This window comes from Ambystoma mexicanum, chromosome 4q (assembly GCF_040938575.1).
Source record: "Ambystoma mexicanum isolate Mex_15411 chromosome 4q, UKY_AmexF1_1, whole genome shotgun sequence".
In the NCBI taxonomy this organism is placed as follows: Eukaryota; Metazoa; Chordata; class Amphibia; order Caudata; family Ambystomatidae; genus Ambystoma; species Ambystoma mexicanum.
In genome coordinates this window covers 1,099,047,047-1,099,072,943 of record NC_090928.1, presented here as the reverse complement: position 1 = coordinate 1,099,072,943, position 25,897 = coordinate 1,099,047,047, and the positions used below count along the sequence as shown (strand labels likewise).

The 25,897-nt window shown below is 47.2% G+C and overlaps 1 protein-coding gene across 2 annotated transcripts in view; it reads right to left on the bottom strand.

The window, feature by feature from the left end:
- The window catches only part of GALNT14 (polypeptide N-acetylgalactosaminyltransferase 14), a 1,917,720-nt gene that overhangs the window by 424,205 nt on the left and 1,467,618 nt on the right, over positions 1 to 25,897 (bottom strand). For both annotated transcript variants that reach the window (XM_069608667.1, XM_069608668.1), the window contains exon 8: positions 15,221 to 15,305. In XM_069608667.1, coding sequence (XP_069464768.1) covers positions 15,221 to 15,305 — 85 coding nt within the window. The remainder of the gene's footprint in view (positions 1 to 15,220; positions 15,306 to 25,897) is intronic.

Below are 25,897 nucleotides of genomic sequence, written 5' to 3'. Positions count from 1 at the left end.
ATCAGTTGACGCTGCAGACAGTGAGAAATAAAACACAGGCATCAGGGCACTGTACAATGGACACATACACACATGACAGTTGTACATGAGTGGCATTGGCAAACCTCAGACATGGCATCACAATCGCCAACACAAATGTCATTTCAACTTGCACATATGAGCCATACCACAGCCATATCGCAACAGCCAGCACCATCCATACACATACAACAGCATGAGCAGGCAAAGGTGAGCCAGGCAACACATGCAACACAGGGAGTGCACTACACATGCACACACACCACCACACTTGCATGCATGTGTACACCTCTGCCAACTGTCGCAGTGTTCAGATCGGCATCCATGTCACATCTGCCAATCAGGCTTCCACATCCTGCTGTCACATGCATCCATGTTGCATCACTGTTGCACCCTTATCAAATACACACACATGCACATGTACACAGTGCTGATACATGCAGCTGAAAACAACATCCATGTGTGACATCACAAACATGCCTACTTACATACACATTCATCCAAACATGTGTGCCCACACAACAGCATTTGGCATGCAAGCCTACACACACAAGCACCATCCATGTCTCACACATGAGAGCCCTCGCATGTGTTAGCCTCACGGCCCTGTACACCCCCACCCATACTTGGCCCCATACAAACACATGTGCAACCTGCACACTACTGGCGGCACATCACCACACGCACAGCTTACAATCATGATGCATGTACACTTACCGCTCGACTCCAGACGGGTCTGCCTCCCAAGGACCTGGACATGGAGCGCTGGGGATATGCCTTCCAGGACCCTCATCTGATCGTCTGACAAGTGGCCCCGGCGCCCCTTAGCATCCGCTGCCTTCAAGAGGCGCCAGGCCTTGTTGAGGGTCCTGGACCTGAAGTCCTCCCAGCGCTTCTTGACATGATGGAATAGTCGGACTGCCACCCCCTCCGCGTTGATGGCAGTCACGATGTCTGTCCAGATCCGAGTCCGTCCTTCCTTGTCGGCACGCAAACTTCCGAAGAGGGCATAATACTGCCCCAGGACTTGCTCCACCAGGACACCAACTTCGGTGGCAGTGAAGCTGGTGTCCCTCTGTCTCTCTGGCCAGGGGTTGTCAGTGGTGCCAGATGTTGCAGTGCCCGACATGACAACCCCAGAGGCAGGAGTGGGTAGGCAACTGGGTCCTGGGGCTGGACTGTGGAGTGATGGAATCCCAGTCGGGAGTCTTCGGTTCCAGCAGGGGTGGTCACAGCAACAGCACCCCTGGCTGATGTGCAGGCAGCAAATGGCAGGGCACGTGGGCAGCAGGCAATCAGGCAGCAGCAGATGGCAGGTGGGAGCGTGCTTGGGGCTCAGGGGGGCAGTAATTCAGCCTTCTGGGCAGGAGCGTGGTCTTCCGTGTGCTTACGCGTGGCCAGCTTGATACGGAGTGATTTGGCACGTGAAAATCCAGCGCGTCTGCGTGTAATTCAAGGAAAGGGCCTTAGCGCGTAAGCGCGTCAGCACACGTACGCAAATTCATTGGCCCAAAGGCCGCCAGCGCGTATGCGCGTCTGTGACGTGCGTGCGCGGGCGTTTCCCTGTACACGGGTGCATGTTACACGTCCAATGACTGCACGTCAGAGTGTCAGCTCGTGTAATTGGAGGATGGGGCCTTAGCGCGTATACGCGGAAGTGACACTGGACGTGTGGGCATGTTTAAAAGGTACGTGTAGAATGCCATTTCCTTGTACGTGCTTTTCGTGGAGAGCGAGTGGGTGAAATCTGTACTTCTTGTCGGTTCACACGCGATTTACTTCACGGCGTTCCAAGTTCGTACTCCCTGTTACCTCTGACAGATTTTTGTCTTCTTGTCTTTTTCCTGGGCCTGTTTCCTCAAACAGAGTTCACTTCTCCTGTTGTCCTGTCTCCTCAGACAGCGTACAATGGCGGGGGTGTTGCCAACGCGCACACGCGCGTATTTTTCACGCTATTTTTCCTGGCAGACGGTGAGTCGCGCACGTATTTGACATCTGTGCTTGCCCCGTGTGTTGCCTACCCCTTCAGAGGTCAGTCTAGGCAGCGTGTGACACGCATACGTTCATTTTTGTGTTTCTGGGTGCCACAGCGTAGTGCAGGTTTTTTTTTTTCACGCACGTGGTCTAGGAGGGGTTGCGTGCACATTATCTCCCTTTTTCGGGGTGCCTGTGCGTTGCGTGACCCGTCATCTTCCCCCAGGGGCCATATACAGCCTTGCTAGATCACTAGGGTACGAATTCCATCTAGTACCTTACCCCTTTGGCCCCCAATTGCCCAGGACAATAGCTTACTGCAAATCCCAGACGCACAACAACATCAGTGCCATGGTTGGGAGGCGAGCACGCGGTAAGGGTGGCAAAGGTGGGCGAGCCACAAGGGGTGGCCGTGGCGGATACGGTAGGGGACGTGGCCAGGACTTGCAGGGTGCCACTAGCCCCCCATGTGTGGGTGACCAGTCAGGGACACCCATGCCACCCCATGGTTGAGGGTAACGTGGCTGACACCATCCCTGCTCAGCCCTTGTTGGACCAGCCCATTGTGGCACCAGACCTGGCACTGGGTGACTCCATGGCTGACTTCCAGGACAGCAGGTCTAGGCCACGTGTGGCGGTGCACGTTGGTGTCACCAGCCCACGTGGATCAGGTGCAGCTATGTCATCTGCTGCCCCGAGTAGGCAGGGTGGGGAGGCTGCAGGGGCAGCTGCGGCTCCATCCACCCCAGCTCTGAGTGTCCCAGCCAGGACAGTGTCGGTCCTAGTCCATCCTGCTGACGTTCCCCCTGACTACATCACACTTCAGCTAATGCCTGCACCAAGTCCCATGGTGAGTGTTCATTCCCACACTCCTGGTCCACACTCCACCGGGGCTCCTGCCCCTAGTGTTCAGAGCGGCGTAGGACACTCAGTATCACCACCACCTTCCAAGCGGAAGAGGAAGAGTGCTCGTCTAGTACAGGCTGATGCCCCAGACACGGCTACACAGTCCGGCCCACCAAAGAAGCCCAGCTTCAATGAGGCCGAACTTGATGCACTTGTGGAGTATGTGTCCGCACATGACAGTGAAATGGTGATTACTGCAGGATGCAAGACCACACCTGCACAACGTCAGGCACACTGGCAGACCATTGCGGAACTCATAAGTGCCCTTGGATTTGTGAGGCGCACAGCTAATGATTGCTACAAGCGCTGGAATTACCTTAAGCGCAGGGCAAAGAAAAAGCTGGCCTCAAGTCATGCCGCAACTCTAGTGACTGGAGGTGGGTCTCCAGCAGAGGACATAGAACTCACTCCACATGAGTATGTTGCTGGGACCTACGTCACGGAGGAACAGATCCAAGGCGTGGGAGACCGGCCAGATTATGAGGCATTGTCCGGTGAGTGCACATGCATGTGTGTGTCATCCATGTGCATGGTGTGTGTGTGTGAGTGCTTCTGATTGAGTGCCAGGTGAGGGGATGTGTGCCTGAGTGGTTTGGGTGACCCATGTGCTTCATCCAATACATTCTGCGCACCAGGATTTGGGTGTTGCAGTATCCCTTTTGGCAACAGTACACATTCAGCCCAACCTCACGCCAGTTGCCCTTGAAGTGTCATCTTGCCACAACATAGTTGCATGTTATTCTGTGTTCATTCAGGCTGATTGTCTGCATTCCACCACTTTCACTAGGCCTTTCTCAGTCCTATTGTCACATGTGTGACATGGCTAGGGTACATGCCATCTGTGTGATGGCATGTGTCATGTATGTGTATTGGACATGCCAATCACAGGCCAATGTGTGATGGCACTGCTAGGCAGCATGCAGCAAATTTGTTGGTCTTCCATCTTGGTATCATCTGTGTGTGCCATTTGCCTCCCCTTCATACGCAGTGAAAGTGCATGCATGGGAGGGTTATAGTCATGTGGTACATGTGTCAATGAAGTACTGTTTCTGTTGCTTCTCAGCCCTAATTGTGTTCCATGTTGCTAATGACTGTTCCCATTTCTTTTCTTTCATGTCTTTGCAGGGGATGACGCACTTGATACTGCTGGGGTTGTGGAGATGGTGCAGACCCAGGAGGGGTCTCAGGCCCGACCGGGCACCAGTGAGGGACGTGGTGTGGTGGTGGGTGAGAACCCACACTTGCTGCAGGCCGTCATCTCAAGGGGTGTCTCTGGGTGCACCTCCCCCGAGCTCTATTCAGGTGTCGATTCGGATGATGAGACCTATGTGCCGTCGCAGGTAAGTGTTTCTGGGAGGGATTCTGTACTGTCCAACCCACCTGCACCAGGGGTAGAACCCTCAATGGGGATGTCAGTGTTGGTAGGTCCGCCTTTGGTGGTTACGGATGCAGGGTCACACTCCGCTACATCTGATCCTGTTCCTGGGCCAGCAGATCAGAGGGGGAATGCAGTCCTGCAGCCTCAGGCAGTGCCGGCACAGCAAGGCGCAGTTCGCCTTGCCCCAGACAGGTGTGGTGCCTGCCGAGGCAAACCAACAGGCAGCATCAACTGAGATGATGGCTCAGGCCATGGATAGGGTGGCCACTTCCATTGTCCCCCAAGAAAGGCTAATTGAACAACTACAGCAGGCAACAGACCCCATTAGCCAGTCACACAGGGAGGACATGTTGGTGTCCAACAGGGACAGGCGGGCGGCACTGGAGACTCTGCGGGAAGCCATTTCTATTGAGTCCCAGGGCCACAGGGAAGCCCTGAGGGTGGAACTCCGTCAGCTCAGGGCAACTCTGGTTGAGCTTGAGGCTTCAGCCAACTCGAGGACAGAACAGCAGCTGGAGCGGCTCACACGTACGCTCTCAGCTGAGATGCAGGCAACTAGGGCGGAGGTCCGGGCATCCCGTGAGTTGTTTCATGGGGACCTATGCACAATTATCCTCCAGAACCAGACCTTCCACACCTGCATGCTTGCTGCCATGGAGGACCAGACTAGGGCTTTGCGTGGGCTGCCTCCCATAGTGCCACCACCTCCTGATGCAGCTGCAGAAGGTGAGGAGAGCGACAGCAGCGATTCTCCCACAATAGGGTAGCCGTGCAGGCCATGAGCCCATGGAGGTGTTTTTTTTTTCGCAAGATCCACACAGGTGGGTTTTGGTGTGCACCCTGTCCTCGGACCTCCTGTGTGGGCTCCCCCACCCCCCTGGGCCTATTCAATTTTTTTTTTTTTTTTTTTAATTTTTGAATCTTGATTTTTTTGACAGTGTGTTGCCTTGTGTGGCTCCCGTGGGCATACGCTGTATTGTGGCTGGGCACATGCAGGCTTGTCCTGAATTTGGGTCAGATGCTTGGATTTGTGTGACACACACCCCTCCTGCTTCCCGTTTCCATGGGCTTGCAAAGGGTGTGCCCAAGTGACATTGACTTACACGGTGACGTTGGACTCCCATTTGATGTGTGGGCAGTCTGTAGTCAATACTGTGTATACATTCCTAGTGCATATTGTTGTTGTATTGTACACTGCATGGGGTATTGATATGTGGCTCTGCATCCATCTAATCCTCCTAATTTGCAGGTCAATTTCTCATGTCTTCACAAGGCGGTCTACTTTGGAACTGGAGTCCATGTTGTAAGCAGTGCACCTACACTCTTGCGTGGCGCTAACACTGTATAGTTGGAAGGGTTCGAAGTGCTGGCATTATCAGGTAGTGAGGCTACCAATTTTTTAAGTCCGTACTGTCATGTTTATGGTAGGTTGGAGGTTGTGTAGGTGATTGGTATTATTGGTAAGTATTTGGTAATGTGTGTTGTTGGTCCTGCATAACTGTGAGCATTTCATGTGTGGCCAGTTTCCATTAGGGACTCTGTAGTTGGTGACACTTGGGGCATGTTGTGGGGATTAATTTGTTTGCTCTCACATTGCATGACATGCCATGGTGTGTTGTGTGGCTGTTCCGGGGAGGGGTTGGGTGACATGGCACTGTTCTCATGTTGTATTTTGCAAGTGGGCATTCATTTTTGCTGCATGGAAGTGTGTCTTTTGATGACACTGCATTGGTGGTGTTTGTGTAGGTAGGGATGCACACATTGTGACAATTCCAGATGAACAATCTCAGGCTGCTATGGTTCTGACAGTTGACTTTCTCTTAATTCATCAGAATTGTCAGATTGAGTCATCATTGATTGTCAGATGGTATGTGCCAGGGCTGTGTGCACTCCACAGGGGTGTGCTTTCTATGTGAAGTAATTAGCCACCAGCTGCGTACGGGCTGCCTCACCCTGTGCCCTTTCCCCTCCCATGCGCAGCGGGTGTGCATGTGGTTGGGGATGTGGGGGCACCACCATGTCCACAGCCAGGCCCCGGCGTGTTGCAACATTGTGTAGGACACATGCTGGCACTATGACCCTGCACACTACTGGGGGAGCGTATAACAGCTGCCCACCAGAACGGTCAAGGGAGCGAAAGCGTGACTTGAGCACTCCGAATGTGCGCTCCACTATGCCCCGTGTTGCAATATGGGCTGTGTTGTATCTTACCTCGGGAGGTGTGTTGGGGTTCCGAATTGGCATCATCATGTGTGTGCTCAGAGGGTAGGCACTGTCCCCTGGGGAGGTGGTGATGGGGATCATTAGTGGGTAATGGCATTACTCTGTATCTGTCATGCATGTGTGTGCTGTGGCATTTGTACTCACCAAACAGCCATGCATCGCCATGCCGCCCAGCTTCCATGTCTCGGTTTAGGGTTGACGTCCTGTAAATGAAGCTGTCGTGGGTGGACCCTGGATAGTTGGCATATACTGAGGTGATGATTCCCTTGGCATCACATACTACCTGGACGTTGATGGAATGCCAGTGCTTGCGGTTTCTATAGATGTGCTCAGATGCCCTGGGGGGACGTAGAGCCACATGGGTGCATTCAATGGCACCTAGCACTTTGGAGAATTGTGCCACCCTGTAGAAATCCTGGCTGACAGCCTGCCTTTCTGCAGGTGTTCTGGGCAGGTATATGTGCCTGCGGACTGATGGGCATGCAGTGATGATGGCCAACACCTGGTGTAGGCACCGTGACTGCGTGGCCTGTGACACCCCCCCCCACTATGGCACTTGTCCGCTGAAATGATCCAGTAGCCAAGAAGTGCAGTACATTGAGGACCTTCTCCAGGGGGCTGAGTGCTTGGGAGCACAGGGTGGGTGATGTGAGGTCATCCTCCAACTCACAGACCAGGTTGAGTATTATGTGTGGTGAAAACCTGTAACTCCCATACACCTGGTCATCAGGCATACCTAATCGGCTGGTTCTGGGTGTGAAGATTCTGGCCCTGACTATCCTTCTCCTCCTCCTGCGGTATCCCACAGCCACTGCTGCTAGGAACGGTATATTCATCCTGGCGTCTGAGCTTGTTTGTTGTTTGCGCACTCTTTTATGCTGCGCGGGACGTGAGCCTGCTTCATGCTGGCGTACGTGTTTCAGGATTGGACCTTTTCTTTTTTGCCGCGTTGTAGGTGACCGTGTAAATCTTCCCGCCCACCCCAGGAATACACGTAACACGCTCTCCCAGGCCCAGTCGCGAGTAAATATTCCTGCCCACCCCTGGAATACACGTACCCCATTCTCACAGGCCCAGTCGCGTGTGGAACTTCACGCGCACACTGAAATACACGTACACTGCAAATTCGCGTGTGGAACTTCCCGCGGACCCCGAAATACATGTACCCTGCTGGTATCGCGTGTGGAAGTTCACGGGGACCCATAATACACATACCCTGATGGAATCGCGTGTGAGACTACCCGTGCACCCCTGGAATACACGTAACCAGGCAAATCGCACGGCTGGAGGGTGGGGGTGCAGGGAGACAGGAGTGGGGGCCTGGTGGAGGGTGCCCTACAGTGCTGGGGGGTGGGGGTGCAGGGGGACATGAGTGGGGGCCTGGTGGAGGGTGCCCCTGGATGCAGGGGTGTGGGGGTGCAGGGAGACAGGAGTGGGGGCCTGGTGGAGGGTGCCCCTGGATGCAGGGGGGTGGGGGTGCAGGGAGACAGGAGTGGGGGCCTGGTGGAGGGTGCCCCTGGATGCAGGGGGGTGGAGGTGCAGGGAGACAGTAGTGGGGGCCTGGTGGAGGGTGCCCCTGGATGTAGGGGGGTGGAGGTGCAGGGAGACAGGAGTGGGGGCCTGGTGGAGGGTGCCCCTGGATGCAAGGGGGTGGGGGTGCTGGGAGACATGCGTTGGTGAGCAGTAGTGCAAGGTGACATGTGGGTTGGCTGGGGGGCATGGCCATGGTGGATGGGCTGCCTGCGGGACATGTGCAGGGGTGCATGGTAGTCCCCTGTGGTGTGGGCCGCCTGCAGGGGCCGTGGAGGGTGTAGAGGGAACAGCTGGGAGGACCCACACGGCCAATTCACGTGTGGGACTCCCCAGCACCCCCGAAGTACACGTAGGCTGCTAGATTCCCGTGTGGAATTTGCTGCGCACCCGGAGTCCACGTACCTTGCTGAAATTGCGTGTGAAACTTCCCGCGCACCCCAGAATACACATGCCCAGGCCAATCGCGTGTGGAACTTCCCGCGAACCCCGTAATACACGCACATGCTATTTTTCACACAACGGGTGTCCGTGTTTGTTGGTACCCCTTTGCACCTCATTTGTCCTAGAGGGCCACTGTATGGATCATTCATCATAGCTGTATATGGGTGCTTTTTGTTAGCGCACATTTTGACGCACATTTATTTCAGGCGCAGGGATGCTACCGCCTGCTTTCTTGTGGCGTACTTGTTTGGCCCTGTGCGCGTCTTTGCCCGTGCGCTGGTTTGCCCTATTCGATTCCATGAATACGAGTTGTAGGCGAGCGTGTGGGCGTTCCGCACACTTGCCTCCTGTACTTCCCCCGTGATGCCCATATTTTCACGTGTTGTTCCCCATTCCTAGTGTTACGCCCCGTGTTACGCCTACTTTTGTAATGTGCGCCGCGCTATGTGCGATTTCGCAGCGGCCGTGGCACACGCCGTTGGATGACCTGTGCGCCGGCGTGTGCCACGCACTTTTTCAGCGCACATCCAATATTTTTCTCGCGCACGGACTTCCATGAATCTATGTGCGCTGGTTTCCCCGCGATTTTCGCAGTTGCACTGCGATTTTCGCACTTTTACTGCGAATCGCACGTTTTGGCACCTCTGCGCTGGAATTTTCGGCGCACATTAATTCCATGAATCGGCTTGCAGAATCTTTAAAAGAAAAGCAACATTGGTAATTGGACGAAAGTTCCCAGGGTCATTGACATCAAGGTTTTCCTTTTTTAATCGCGATGAAATCCAGGCTTCTTTAATGCTATTGGGAACCAGACCTTCAGCAAAATAGTGATTTGCCAGTGTAGTAACCAATGGCAGGAAAGCGCTCTGGAAATCTTGAAAGAGCGAGGCAGGGAAAGTATCTCCTTTGCAAGATGTCAGTTTCAGTTTAGATATGACATCTAGAACCTCACTCTCCTACACCTCTCGAAAAGAAATAGAAGGCGGACGGTGGTCAAGGGAAAGACAGACAGGGGGGATTTCAAATTCAGAGGGTGTAATAGTTTTGATGACCCGCAATGTTTTGAAGATAGGTTTTAATTTTCTGCGATAAACCGTCATGGATAAGTTGACCCGAGGCACTATCTGCAACCGGAAGGTGGTCAACTGAATAACCTTTAGTTCCGAGGGCACTTTAAACAGTTCCCTCGGTTTGGATTTAGCAGGTTTTATTTTAGTATTTATCCTCTTTATCCTTCCGGAGGCATGTCCTATAAGATTTCATGGAGATTCTATAAAAAGAGAGAGAGGTATCAGAGGAAAATTTGCGCCACTGGCGTTCTGTTTTTTTCTTTTCAGCTCTAGCAGCAAGAGTATCGAAAGATAGCCACAGGTTATGCCTGCATCAGACGGGGCTAATAGTTCAAATGACCCGATTAATAGCATTCCTGAACGTTGAGGTAAAAATATCCAGTGGAATCGCCATGTCCAGTGGGGGAAACAAGGGAAGGTCAGTGAAAGGGAAGGTCAGTGAATGTGAAGATATCGTGTGAAATAGTGATTCGAATTTCAAATAGAACTGGGTCGCTTGGTGGACACTGGTGGTTTCACCCTCTGAATATGAGAAGAGGCTTCAGAAACAATAGAGAAATGGTTGGACCAAGGGCAGGTTTGGGTCATAACATTGGAGAGCACCATGTTATAAGACACTATTCAGTCTAGGGTATTACCCGCACTATGGAATTCTTGAGTAAATTCAAGATTTAATAGTGTATGTGCGAGGGATGCAGCATTTTGGCATGTGGGGTCATTTGCCCATAAATTGAAATTGCCAAGGACTAGAAATGGTGAGTGTGGTTTGGTGGTATTTCCAATCAAGAATTGTTCTTTGAAGGAGGATCTAATGATAGGAAGTCTATAAAGGAGAAGGATATTACGAGAGTTTGTAGCATTTAGCTTAAGTTTGGCTAACAAAACCTCACAGTGATCCAGATGAGGTATACTGGAAATGTGCAATTGTAAGTGTTTACAGAAAATCAAGGGAACACCTCCGCGGTCCACGAGTAAAATGTCATAGGCCGCAGGGATAGTATGCAATGTGGAGGGGTAGGCACCGCTATGGACACAAGTCTCAGTCAGCGCCATAATATCAAGTTTTTGTTCAGTAACCGCTGTGGCGTGATGAATTAATGAGCATTTTTCGAAACCCTCCCCCAACCTCAAGATTCTTGCATCTTTGGAAAATTATGATGGAATCAACACATTTTCAAATCAACCTCTCACAGCATTAGCAGCCCCTGCATCCTGGCACGCACACTGCCCCTCTAGAAAGAATTCTCTCCTCTCTTTCCCACTAATCTCTCCAAAAATGAATACCTCCCTCAAACCTACTTCTTACTCTGACAATATAATTTCGGCCTCTATCATTATTCAATTGATGGGCCCTGTGATGAATGTGCTCCTCAGAATCATCAATGCCTTCCTCGCAAAAGAATCATTACTGCACACTCTCAAAACTGGTCTCATACAACCTCCTGAAAAAAACAACCCTAAATACAGATGACCTAGCCAACTACCGGCACATTACAAACCTGTTTATTGCCAAAATCTTGGAAAAATGAGTTAACTACGCGCTAGAATCAAACAACTCCACATCCTAAACGACTATCAGTCAGGGTTCCACCCCGAGTGTAGCATCGAGACAGCCACCATTCAGGTGGTGGATGATGCCCTCCAAATCATAGATAATGGTGACTCATGCGTTGTCATCCTCCTTGATCTCTCGGCTGCATTCAACACCATCGACCACCACAGTTTTCTCCCCTCCTTGTTTACAGGATGGTTTCTTTGGCACTATCCTGAATTGGTTTACCTCCTACCTCTCAGGCAGACACCAGACTGTTCAAACAAACTTGTTGTGTTATAACTGACTACTGGTCTCCTGCGGACTCTCAAAAGGCCGCCTCCTCTCACCAATTCATTTTATCCTTCACATGGAGGCTTTGGGCACTCTCCTCACTTGGCTCTCCTAAAAACAGTCCACCATGCTGCAGCACGTCTTATTACAAGAGCACAGAAATTTGACTGAATTACCCCCATTATACGTGAACTACATTGGCTTCCACTCCAAGTCAGGATACTGTTCAAGACTGCATGTATCATACACAAAGCAGCCATGAGTGGCACAGCAGAATACCTGGCAGCTAAGCTCCACATATCTGGTGGCACACACTACTCGTGCAACAAATTGACCAACCGGCTTGAATCACAACTCATCTGCAAAGAGAGGTCCCGCAAACAATCCTTCTCTTTCCATGCACACATCCTCTGGAACTTGATCCCGGTGTTGGTTTGGAATGCCCCCACAATACTCCAATTTTGCAAATCTCTCAAAACATGGCTCTTTCAACAACACCTGACCAAGGACTTATTCCATTGGATGCACATACAGATACCCAGGCTTCACAGTACTATGCTACTTTTAAAATCTGGCAGCCCAAATGCTGGCTAGCCACACTCTGTACAGTGTTCTGCTGTTCTTGAACTAGGTCCAGGTTTGAAACAATACAAATAAAAAAAATAAAAAAATATTGAAGGGCCAGCTCAACTCCCTAGCCTCACAAGGGGGTCTCCCCCATTTGGAGAAGGAATACTTCAGAGCGGGTACAGCAGATCTGTGGTGCCTAATCTGATTTCGGAGAAAAGATCATATCTGTAAAAACAAAGATTAATCTGGAAAGCAAACAGACCTGGGAACTGTCTGAAGGGACAGGACAGAAGTCATAAAATCAACAAGAACTGCCAACTAAAATGTGATGTTGCCATGTCCAGGTCCCCATCATAAATACCTTGTTGCTATCCATTAGCAGCATGTACAACAGATACCAGGGTAACAACCCAAGATGTTTATCTGCAATCTGATTCAATTATTTAGATTTTGTTAATAAATATGCCTTCGGTGCAACACTGTGTGTCTCTTGTCCTGAAAGGGGACCCTGTGTGCTTCTTGACCTGAAAGGGGAGGGAAGCTGTAAGTAATTAATGTTATTAAATTGGGCGTCCCAGATTTATAAAAACAAACTTGATTTAATAAAGAGAAATTGTGCACTCCTGGTTTGGGGTGGGTGGATAATTCCCCTGAACTAGATGTCACCCGATTAAAACATCCTACACCATTACATCATAAAACCACCAACATCCCCACAAAAACAATGGGGCAATATTAAAAATGATCCAGGAATATAATCAGAAGTGAAGTAAAGACCTCTTTTTCCCAAAAAACAAATGAAAAATGTTGCTGATTTCTTAAAAGGTGCTGGTTGCTTGCAAATCAGGGGTGCCCAAATGTTTTTAATGAACACCGAGAAAGGTAAGCTTCCCAGTCTAACGTTTTACTTATATCAGAACTGCTACAAAAACGTGAAAATTCATCAACCCATTACCTAGTTGAAAGGCTGATGTGACAATTTAAGTTTGTCATTAGAACTTGCAACTTTGATACAAATGGGGCTAAATGGTAACCTACTTGTGAAGGTTTGCTATTGCGAAGGTTTTATATCTATGATTATGGGGCTCTCACAAACCTATATGCTATAATATACAAAATATGAATTCAAATTAAAATTTGAAGCCATGACATGGCAACCTAGGGGTCTTTCAAAGATTCTGTGTATTTTCATGAGGAAGAAGGAACATTAACATGTGACAATTCCTCAAGCTATGAGGTAGTTCCAAAATATGATTATGGACAAGCCTACAGGGTGGCTTGTGTGGGTTGCATGCTCATAGCTAACAAGGAATGTGCAGGTAGATTTGAAGCTATTGCCTACACCTGTTGTGTTGTTTAGACTAAAAAGAGACTTTCAATTAGTGGAATCATTCCAAGTCAGAAAAACCCTGAGTTGGGAAGGGGTTTATTCCTATTGATGGGCTGACACAAAAGACAGGAGACAAAACAGTTAAGAAAGTATACCAGGACTTGGGAGAAGAAAATATTAATGAAAATTCATACATCATATTTGATCAGAACAAAGGGAACACTAGATCCAGAATATGGTCAAGATCCTAGAAGCAACGTGTTTAAAAGGACCAGTACATCAATAGCGAAGCTAAACGAAGACCACAAGACTGTATAAAGACCAGACCAGATGGGGAAACCCAGCAGGAGACCAGCATAGAGGGAAACAGGCCTCCTCCTAGGGATCCCAGCAGACTCTGTTATAGTCTCTGTAGGGTGAAAGGAGGGTCTTATTTCACAGAGAATAAAACCCAATAACCTATGGATTTTCTTGAGGCTTACATTTATTTTTCTCCATACAAATAACAAATATGGATATATGTTCTAGCATATGAGTCCTGGAGCAATTACAAAAATGAAGGCACTTTTGATCACAAAACATCATTCCAACTGTTTGTGGCAGTACAGGGTTTCTTTGATTTGCCAATATTAAGTTGCCATAGTATCACACATATGTTGAACGGAAAAAGCCATTGACTGCTTTTAGAAATGGTGCAAATCATGTTAAGGACAGTAAACATATCAAACATACATATCATTCAGAATAGTCATTCGCATATATCGATTTAAATGAACATATCAGTTTTGAATAGGTATTCATTAATTAATCTTTTATAACGTGCTTGAAATCGGAAACCAGTCTCTAAGCATGGAACTGGTATTGAAGCCATTCTCCCATCGCCCACACATGGGTTTGCCACATACATCGCATGGTTGCTTGTCCATTCCAGGTAGGAATCTTTAAACTGTCAGAAAGCATTGACTTCTGTGTGTGGGTCTACTCAGGGTCTGGGTCTGTAAACAGTGACATATATGCTGTAATACTATTTTATTGGGTCTAAATGATCTACATTTTATAAGAATTTCAGCTCTGAAATATTAAACATTATTAGTCAACAGTGTGTTGCCTTGCTCAGAGATTGGGGTGAGATTGGACTATGTTTTGAAAAAATAAACTGGGGGTACTTAAATAACTAACAGGCAACCCAGTGATACTTGTTGGGGGAGTAGTAATTTGAATACCGTTATCCAATGAACAATTTGACATGACCCGTAGAAACAAAAGCTTTTGATACTGTGGCATCAAACTTTCTGAGTTTGCAGAGAGGGAGAAGGAGGTTGAAATGGGGGAAGGAAGAGAGGGTGCAGGGACCAAATGACACATTAAAAGGCATGACAGTATATTGCATACTGTGATCTAGTGCTTATGTGAACAACATCCACCTAAGATAGGTGAATAGACAATAGACAGTAGGCTTTAGATCGATCGATAGAGAAACGAGAGACAAAGCAACATGGCTCTTAAATTCAACTGAAACATAAGCAAGGGCCTTGCAAAATGGGATAAAGGAATGTCTTGAGAAGCATAAGTGCCAGAGGCATGACAGGAGGTGAATTTTATTGTTTTCAATAGATGCATTTTAGGGCATTTTTATTTTTTAAAGCTCGATATATAAACACACTAAACTTCAAGTGCCGCATCATAAATCATTAATAGCCCCCCCCCCCCCATCGCCCTCCGCCTGTGGTTAGCACAGGACTATGGGTTGATTGAATCCACAACATGGAAGAAAGCTGATGCGTTAATGGAGCTGGAAAGTGCAAAATATCTTCACGCTTCCATAGTTTGCAATTCCTCTAGATGCAGGTCAGAAGAGACAAATCAGTCAAAAGATGTGTTCAGCGTAGCCCTGACAGACAACACATGCCCACAAAGGGAAACATGCACATTTATAGTCTTGCTCAATGTACCTTATGGGCTCTGTGGGATCCTTCCGCTTGGCTTTCTCCTCTAAAGAGAGCTGTTCCCATTTGAAATGAAGGCTCCAATCGAAACCTGACATGAAAAAAGCAAAATACAAGCATAAAGCAACAGACCGGCACTGATCCCCCTCCCCACCCCTCCCTCGCACTCCTTGTTACTGCACTTGCACAATCTGAATGTCACAAGGCCTAGTAGGACCGTTATTGTTATCTTCTCCCTTGTCCCCCGCACCCGTTTGTTTGTCTTGTGCCACCTTCGAAAAACACCATTTGTTGTATAGGCGCCTTACAAATATCATATAAATAAATAAATACGCCCAATGTGCAAGTTCCACGTCACAGACATTGCACATATCATTGTATGGTTGTAGCTTTCGTTAATTTGAATTTGACTTTGAAAATTCAAACACAATCTGCCATGTAACAAAATATGCTATGCTGCCCTAAGTGAGGGCTTCTATATGCAGACCAAGTATGGACCTCTGAAAAAAGGAGGAGTGCAAGGGGAATACATGAATCCTTCATCCAGGAGCTGTAGCAGTGGTGCATGGAGGGATTCTGCCATTTTTGGCAGCTCTTCTGAAGGAATATCATTGTCTATTGGCATTCCAAGTACATAACCGCTTATATTGATATTCAACGTCGCAGGGGTCTGCAACCTTTGGCTCCCCAGATATTTTTGATAACTCCCATTAGCCATGGCTAGCCTAATCAATGGTGAGAGATCAATGGATTCGTAGTCCAAGAAATCTGGAGAGCAAAAGGTTGCAGACCCCTGTATGACGCTATTCCTAAGCCCCAGAAAGCACCAATTATACACCCAGCTGTACCCTGGTCGCGATCAAAAGGCATATCATACATTGAGGGTGGCGCTCTTTAGAGGGCCGCTTTTTTCATCCTTAAACTGAACAAACACAGATAGGGCAAGGTAGAAAGAAGATGCATGATCTGACTAACGTGGTTTAGCAAGGACAAACAGACTACCCCACAAGGCGTTTGACCCAGTCCAGAACTCAAAAAATCCAGATATTTGGTTTCCCTAGAATTACTGAATCCAAAACACTGCCCAATATTGATGTACATCTAGAAGCCTCCTTTATGGGTATGGAGGCAGTGGTAAAAACCTGTGGCGATTTAAATGACTCCCTATCCTGCTCTCTTAGGGGTCAGCCGATAGGGACTATGTTGGTCCCATCGCTACTCGATGTGCCAGAGGATGGAAGGAGTGGGATCCCACAGGCTCTGCAACTCCACAAAGGTATGATATGACATCCTCAAGGTTGATGAACAGTCCTCAATCAAAGATACATAGAAACATACTATCAGGGAGAGTAAAACCTCTTCCTTTCCTATGACACAGATAACTCTAAAGAACTCTTTTCAAGACTGTCAGGCATCCTGACATGCGAATGAAAACGCCCTATAAAGAAATAGAGAAATATGCTGCTGTGCCACCAACCAGCACTGTCCTCATCAATGTTATGTTATGTTATGGACACTTGTAAAGCGCATCGGTTGCCCAAAGGCACCATGGCGCGATACCATAGGCAATGTACGCACTGGCTGAGTACCCATAAGAAACGAAAAGAGAAATGTTTTCAAGGCCCACCGGAAAGAAAAATAGACCTCAATAAAATGCAGGTGAAGAGGAAGAGAATTCCAAGCCACAACCACTGAGAAAGCACAGCCTCCAACCCGAGAGAGCCTTCACCTAGGGACTGAGATAGTCAAAGAAGACTGGGAGCGCAGTGCTCTCGGGGGAACGTAAGGGCAAAACTTCACCTGAAGATATTCTGCCCTTTTTTGTAAACGGCTCTGTGTACCAAGCACAGAGATGTAAACCTCATACGTTGCTTATCCGGGAGACAGTGCAACTGCCAAATAATTGGAGTTATATGGACATAGTCAGAGAAAAGGAAGGAAGAAGTTGCCAAACTCATCAAACAAAGGGATGACACAAAGGCAAATATTATGGTTTGAATGAGATGTAGCGAGATGCCAAGTGTCTCTTTCCTGCAGTCAAAAACTGCTGCAAATGGATGAACAGAAAGGCTTCCAAGATGGTAGCAATATCAGAAGTCATGGATAAAGATACTGAATGAACAAGTCAGATGAATTACCTAATTACCAAATGTGGAGAGACTTGCAAGAACCAAGACAAAACCTCAAGACAAAACAGCATTGGCCCCGGCCAATCCCATGGTCCAACACACTTCTCAAAACCCCTGAAACAGTGTAAAAGAGGAAGGAGAAACCTAAAAGGTGTAGAGGAGTGGCAGAAGGCCAAGAGATCTTCCAACCTTCACTGGATATGTGTGGAAACGACTGGATGGAATGAGGCAGTGCCATTACATCAGCATCTCAGCAGTTACTCTTGTGCAGCAGAAATCCAAAAGAGAAGAGGGAATGCTGAGTAAAGGTACAGTGCAAGAGAGAAAAAGAGAGGGGACCAAGCAGCAAAAAACAAAATGAATCCTGAAGGTGCATCTATGAAGGGAGAACCCTGGCAGCTGGCTAAATTAAGTAAATGGAATTCTCTGCATGAAGAGGATACTCAATGACAAGGGAGAAATACCTATTGTTGCTGAAATTGAATGCTAAAAAACAAAAGGTCCAGGGGGGGGTGGGGGCGCAAGTGAAGATGTCAAACTTCATGCAGTGAAGCGGCCTAAACCAGACACAATGGAGAATCTGAACCTAAGTTCACAAAAGAGAACTATCTGATAACCTGAAATATCAGAGGCTGGGGAGAAATTCAGCAAGTGCAGTGAGGAGCACTGAAGGAAACCCAATTGCAAGCTGGGAGCGCCGGACATTGATTAGAATAATAATCAGAGATTCCTGATATCTGGGCGATGTCTTGCCCAGTTTGTTTGTTTGTTTGTTTATTCATTTGTTATGCGCACCAAACCCTTAGGTAAAAGGGCGCAGCAGTATGAAGATGCAAAGCTTACATAGTTGCAGATATGCATTGAATATACACAAATATACACAGAAATTACATAAGTACAGAATATATACAATGTACAAATATATACAGAGGTAAGATGGCCTTTGTAGTTACAAGAATGAACATGAGCAGTGTGCAGAAATACGCAATGCTTATTCAAATCCTGTGTGTATCACTAAGGCACGCAGGTGAGCTGGAGCAATGGGCATAACCTAAAAGGTCAGAGACTAAGGGTCTGTTGTGATAATGTGTTTTATAACATTTTTTCTGAAATGTAAGTAGGGTTGGTCAGCTCTCAAGTCTTGAGGCAAAGAGTTCCAGCATTTAGCAGCCTTTACAGGGAAGCTATTGCCACCAAAGGCGGTGAGCTTCTATTTAGGTATGGTCAGGCAATTAGCATTGCCGGCTCTGGTTAGTCTGTGAACATTTTTTCTCTTAAGCTTAGCTCTAAGGTAGCTCGGGGCAGCGTTATTAAGAATGAAATCCGGAAGAGTGAGGACTGGCTTTCTAGACAGAGTGACCACTGGAAAAGAACCTTCCCATGAAAACTAGTTCTTGTGCTGTGTTGGACTGGAATTGGGTATTAAAAGGTAAGATGTTTGCCCATTTTTGTTGGCCAACCCTTGGAGCACTTTGTGCTTCAGCCTAGGGTAGCCAAGATGATGTATTAAGTATAGATTTTGAAATTCTGTTGGTCACATCCTTGAGTTCTTATGCTACAAATGTGTGAGTCCCAGGAGGGACAAGGACTTATTAGGTTTGGTTATAGTTTATGATTTGCACTTACGATACAGAAGGATGCTTAACTTTAACTTTACCGTGGCCATTTCCTTACACTGATTATAGTTAGAAGTCACAGCTCAGTTGTCGAAACTCCTTGGGAACCCATAGGCATTTGATCGAACACCTACAATAAGACCAATCTCCTAAAATCAGTTGCCTAAACAATAACCAAGTATTATTGCTCGGCCATCCCCACATATTGAATGCCACTTGCTTTCAAAATGTCACATAATTGTTCATTGTGATCAGTGAGATATTTAGGGATCAGGCATAGTAAGTAGTAAGGCTCATTATTAGCTCAGAATTATACAAATTAAAAATGAGACAGTATTTAAAAAAGTGGTACATTAATACCACTTGTTTACACCATTACCACAGTGGTTACCATGAGGCTATAGGTGCTAACACATTCCTCTACCACTTGACAATGTATTCCCTATGGGTCATAAAACCCTGCCAAAACCACAAGTTCTGTGTCATCTTTGACACAGAACTGCAATGTATTCATTAGAGGTATGCAGAAAGGTGGAATGTTATCATTCTTATTTGGAATGTGGGACCCTCCCAGGGCTGATCATCAGTAGACACCTTTTATTAGTTATGTCATAACTCTACCGCTCCAGCTGTTTCTTTGTGCTGTAGGCTTAGCAGCAGATTTATTTTCAGAAAATAACAGGAGTTCAAAACTATTGCGTAATTTTCAACCAGAGAAAATACAACCATCTCAGTCCAGCCATTGGTTATCTGCAGTCTCAACTTTTTTACTAACACATCTCACTTAAGGCCAACATAAATCTTGTCTAACCATATACAAAAACAACACTGGACCTTGCTCCAAACAAAATACCTACCCACTCAATGGGTTCAAGCATTTAACAAGAAATATAAACATATATATGTGTGTGTTTGTATAATGGGTGTTTAGGGGTAGGTGAGGCATGGATGAGTTAGTGGTAGTGGGGGGAAAAATTGAATGCAGGTTAGACTTCCCATAACATAAAAAGGGGAGCATCAATCATGGTCAGCGAAAATGTGTTGACCAGCTTTACAGCAACACACATGGGGTTGTTGTAAACATGTAGAACCATCTCTCAGCATCTCGAAATGTGTGGAAGTGCATCATTTATATCCTCATATAAACAAATACATGTTTCGTTTAACCTCAGCTCCTTCACCGAAAAACACCACAACCCAGCAACTAGTATAAGCTAATTTTACATTTGGTCGGTTAGTGTAAACAATTGAATGCATGGTCACCTTTCCCAAACGGGCTACACAAATCGTTCACTTTAAATAGCTGTTTCTCACACCATCATGTAAACGACAATAGTTCGGTCCTGACAATGTAATGATTTCAGCATGCACAAAAAACGACTCTAAATAATTATAAAAAAGGGAGGGAAATCACTTCAGAAAGCCCTTTCTGGGTTTCAGGCTACTGATTTTACGTCACATTTTCAGAGCAAATGCGTTGATTAACAACTAGGGAGCATAGGATGATCCCTCATTCTGGGATTGGAGGTAGCCATGGCGCTATTTGCGCCATGGCTGCCTCCAATACAGGGTCCAGCGCCGGTCTGGTTCAATGAGGATTACCGGTGCATTCCGACCCTGGAGGGACCGGTAAGTCCCCATTGAACCAACCATTCCCATTTGAGCCCCCATAGGGCTCAATGGGAATAGGGAAGTAGCTAATAACGGTGCCGCAATTTGCCAGGATGCTGTTAGGGCCCCCCACCCCAGATGTGCTGAACGTCACCAAGCAGGACATAGTGCTCGGATTCAGGGGCCAGAGCCTGAAACAACAGCCAGTGGCTCCACAGGTCACCCCACAGACACTGCTGCACAAGCTGGTAGGGAGCTGCGTTGCATGGACAAACAGAAGAAGCTGGCCCCATTTCAATACACTAAACGTGCCACAGAGAGAAGAGCTCCTAACCAGGACAGAGAGCCAACAATGGTAGAACGCGCTGGTGCCACCAAAAAGGACGTGGCAGCCCAACTGAAAGAAATGAGAAGTATGAGCACGGACATTCTGAAGGAATTAGAAAATCCGAATCCTCCAACAGATACCTGCGTGAAGGACAAGGCATGCTGTACCAGCATCCAAAATGCCCTAGCTAACAAAATCACTGGTCTTCAAAACAAAATCGAATCCAAAAGACTACAACTCTCAAACAGCAACGCCTTCACACCCAGCACACCTACCCCTACCAGCAATACTTCCGGCTTTACATTCAAAACAGTTACTATACCCAAAATTCAAAAAATCATAGCATCCCTTAAACCTTCTAATTGTAAAGGGGACAGCTGCCCCGCTCAGATCATCAAAGACGCGGCGCGAGACCTTGCCCCCTTCATCTCCAAACTAGTAAACTTATCCTTCTCCACCAATTCTGTACCTAACAACCTAACACAGTCTTAGGTTCTCCCTCTTCTAAAAAAACAATCTCTCGACCCGGCCATTCCCACCAATCACAGGCCCATCACCACGGTCCCCTTCCTGCTAAAAATCCTCGACAGAGTTGCCTATCTGCAAATCCAGGATTACTTGGAGTCCAATCAACTGCTAGGCCTGCGTCAATCTGGCTTCAACCCCCAACATGGAACGGAAACTGCCCTTGTTGACCTTAAAAGCCAGATTGATGACATCAATCAGACTTCCACACGCAACAAAAAGGATATTACGGTCGAGAAATTACTCCCACTTATCCTTCCTCTTTTGAACTCGGCGTCCACCACGTGCTCAGACCCCACAGTGCTAGTAGACACCTACAACCGCGTCATGTTAAAAGCCCTTAACACCATTGCCCCCCTCAAATTGCGCAAACAAAAACCGTGGCTCCACCTTAATTCTTGGTTTACCCCGCACCTACGCGACCTGCGCAAAGAAAAAAGAAAAGCTGAGGCCCTTTGGAAAAGCTCACCTTCCCTAGTCAACAAAAACAACCTCACCACAGCCTCCCTTACCTACAAAGAAGCCATCCTAGCTGCTAAAAAGGAAGTATACAACAAAAGGATCACTCAAGCCCAATCAAATACCAAGGAACTCTTCAAGATCCTTAAGGAATTGGAGTCCCCTGTTGCCCCGCTTGATACATGCACCCCGGACACTGAATGGTGCTCCAATATTCAAAAGGCACTGCTTGATAAAATTGCCTTGCTCCAAGACACGATTAACACTAAAAAAAGCCACCTCGCCGACTCAACGGGTAACCCCCCATCATACAAAACCCTTTCTCCCAAACATTCCGTCCAACCTTTCAGCTTCTCACCCCTCACCATTAAGGAAGTCGAAAATATCATAACAAAGCTTAAGCCTTCCAATTGCCAAGGTGACGCCTGCCCTGCACCGGTCATAAAGGAAGCTGCTCATGATCTTGCCCCTTTCATTACCTCTTTCATTAATGTCTCTTTCAAATTGGGCATTGTACCTGACAACCTTAAGGATGCGTGGGTCATCCCATTAATCAAAAAACCTAATCTTGATCCTAGTAATCCTTCTAACTACAGGCCCATCACCACGGTGCCCTAACTTCTCAAAATTCTGGACCGCGCAGCCTATCTCCAAATCCAAGACTATATTGAAACCAACAATCTTCTAGGGCTTAGACAATCTGGCTTCCGTCCTAGACACGGTACTGAGACAGCCTTAATCGACTTGAAAACCCAAATTGAGGAGCTGAAAGACAAGGGCAAACTGGCACTCCTGCTCCTCCTTGATCTTTCAGCTGCCTTTGATTTGGTCGATCACCAAATCCTCTGCCACCACCTCAAAATTGCGGCCCACTTCTCCGACGCAGCCACATCTTGGATTAGCTCTTTTCTGGCAAACAGAACAATGAGGGTTTTCTCTTCCATAGCTGCAGCTGATCCAGCCCACGTCCCGTGCGGAGTTCCACAAGGATCTTGTGTATCTCCCACACTTTACAACGTGTTTACTAAACGGCTCTTTGATATACTTGACTATCTGGGTGTCTCCTACACTAATTATGCGGATGACACCCAGATACTCATCCCTATCACTGGCGATTATGTAACAGATGCCAAAGCTCTCAATACAGTCTACACTGTCATTCAAGCCTGGATGGCTCATCATGGGCTTTGCCTTAATGATGGAAAGACTGAATTAATCATTCTTGGATCTCAATACAGACTCTCTAAACTTGACCCCAAGTTCAATTCCTTCATTATTGATGGGAACGATATTAAAGTCTCCAACGTCACCAAAAAACTTGGAATATATCTTGACTCGACTCTATCCGTCAATCGACAAACCAACGCAGTTGTCTCAGCATCATCCTACACTTGAAAATTGATTACAGCATGTCGCCCATTCTTGACTACGGAGAACTGTCTGATTCTCGCCAGAACCCTCATCATGTCCAAAATCGATTATTGCAACGCCCTCTACCTAGGAACTAGTCAAAGAAACATTGATAAACTCCAGGTCATGCAGAACAACGCCATAAGGGCAGCTCTCAACGTTCCTAGGCGTTCCCACATATCTAACACGAGACGCAACTTGCACTGGCTACCCATTACTCACCGCATATCCCTCAAAGCACTTGTTCTAACACACAAGGCCCAGAACAGCGCAGCCCCGGCCTACCTTTCCTCGCGCTTCACACAACACACAGCAACTAGACCACTAAGATCATCTCAGGCTCATACGCTGACTATTCCCAGCTTCAAGCTACAGACAGCCGTAGGCTCTAGCTTCCCTGTCCTCGCGGCTAAGCTCTGCAACACTCTTCCCAATGCTCTCAGAAACGTTCCTCACATCTATGCCTTCAAAGCTAAAACTAAACTGTGGTTACATGAACGAGACGCCATAGCCTCCTCTCTATAAGCCTTACACCTGTCAATGCCATTACCGACTGCTCATTGTGCATAGACTGTTTTTTACTGCATTCTTAGATTCGCTCCTCTCCTCTCTGTTGATGCTCTGAACTCTATGTAAATATGTGTAAAAATGTTTAGTGTATCTATTTGCTGTAACTTGTAACCGCATCCTTAAACATGCGCCCAGATGCCCCGGGGCAAGGTGCGCACTATAAATAAACAAAATACAAAATACAAATACAAAATACAAGGACAAAAACAAAGCAGCCATCCTACTCCTCCTAGACCTCTCAGCAGCCTTCGACCTGGTTGACCAAAAAATACTCTGCAACCACCTCTCTTATGCAGCCCACTTCTCCCCCTCTGCTGTCATATGGATACAATCCTTCCTAGCCAACAGAACCATGAGGGTCTTTTCATCTGTGGCTGCAGCAGGCCTCTTCCCCATTACCTGTGGTGTCCCACAAGGTTCCTGTGTCTCCCCTACCCTCTATAACATCTTCACAAAGCCCATTTTTGGTAAACTGGACCATCTGGGTGTCACCTACACCAATTACGCAGATGACACCCAGATACTCCTCACCATCTCTGGCAACTACAACACTGACACCACCAGGATTAACGAAATCTTCTCCATCATTCAGGCATGGATGGCCTCACACAGCCTCTGCCTGAATGATGACAAGACCGAACTCCTCCTGGTCGGGTCCCCTAATAATCTACAGAAACTCAGCCCTGAATACTTGAATTTCACCATAGATGGCAACATCATCCCAGTTGTGAAAAATGTGAAAACGTTAGGCTTCTACCTCGATGCCAATACCAACCTTGCCAAACAAGTCAATATGACTGCCTCAGCCACCGCATACACGGGAAAACTAATCAGGGCCTGTAGACCCTTTCTATCTACAAACAGCTGCCTCATTATGGCGAGGGCCCTCATACAATCAAAGCTTGACTACTGCAATAGCCTTTATCTTGGTGCCAACCTAGCTATAATCAAGAAACTCCAGATCCTCCAAAATAACGGGTTGAGAGCAGCACTAAATATTTCCAAGAGAGAGCATATCTCCCACACAAGAATATCTTGTAAATGGTTATCCATTCAGCAAAAAATTGACCTAAAAACCCTCTGCCTCAACTACAAAGCTTTAAACCACCTAGCCCCACAGTACCTGACCAACAAACTTACTCTCAAACCTAACATAAGAGTCACTAGATCATCCAATACTCTCAGCCTCATCGTGCCCAGATTCACAGCCAAAAGAGCGGGAGGCTCGAGCTTCACGGTTCTCGCCCCTCAACTCTGGAACACCCTACCACCGAATATTAAACTGGCAAAATCCTTCCAATTGTTCAGAAAACTAGTAATTAGTTGGCTCCTGGAGAGGGTAAACCTCAGATAGACTAAGCTTCAATACTTTTTGTATATATTGTACATACTTTGATATGTTTCCTACTTCCTCCCTGTACACACCATATATGGCATTTCTTCGCCATAATTGTATAACTGTTTTTCTACTGTATTCCTTGTAACTTGTCCTTAAGCGTCCATTTACCCCTGGATCTGGAGCACTATACTAAATAAAATAAACAAACAAACAAACAAACAAACAGACATTGGGGCGAGGGTGGAGAAGATCACCCACCGAATTGATAACATGGAGGAAAGATTGGAGGAGGTAGAACATAACCAGTCCTCACTGGACACACTGGAGACCCAGATGAACGTGCGACTCACGGACGTAGAGAGAAGGGAAGAAGAAATACTCCTGAAGATGGTTGAATTAGAGAACCGAGAGAGAAGCAACACCCATCGGTTATTCAGGGTACCTGATAAGGAGGGGGAGGCCGAAAGAAACTTGCACAGTGCCCTTTTTGCCTTCACCAAACTCATCTTTGACAATGATGCCATCAACGAGGTCAAGATAGAGCGGATACACAGAGCCGGGGGAGTAGCAGGGGTATTGTAAAAAAAGACTGTATCATCCATCACCCTCTCGAAGAGACAGGTCTGTGCCCCCCTTACCCAGTGGCTTAGCGACAAGGGAATCAGATACAGGTGGGGTTTCCCATTCTCATGTCAT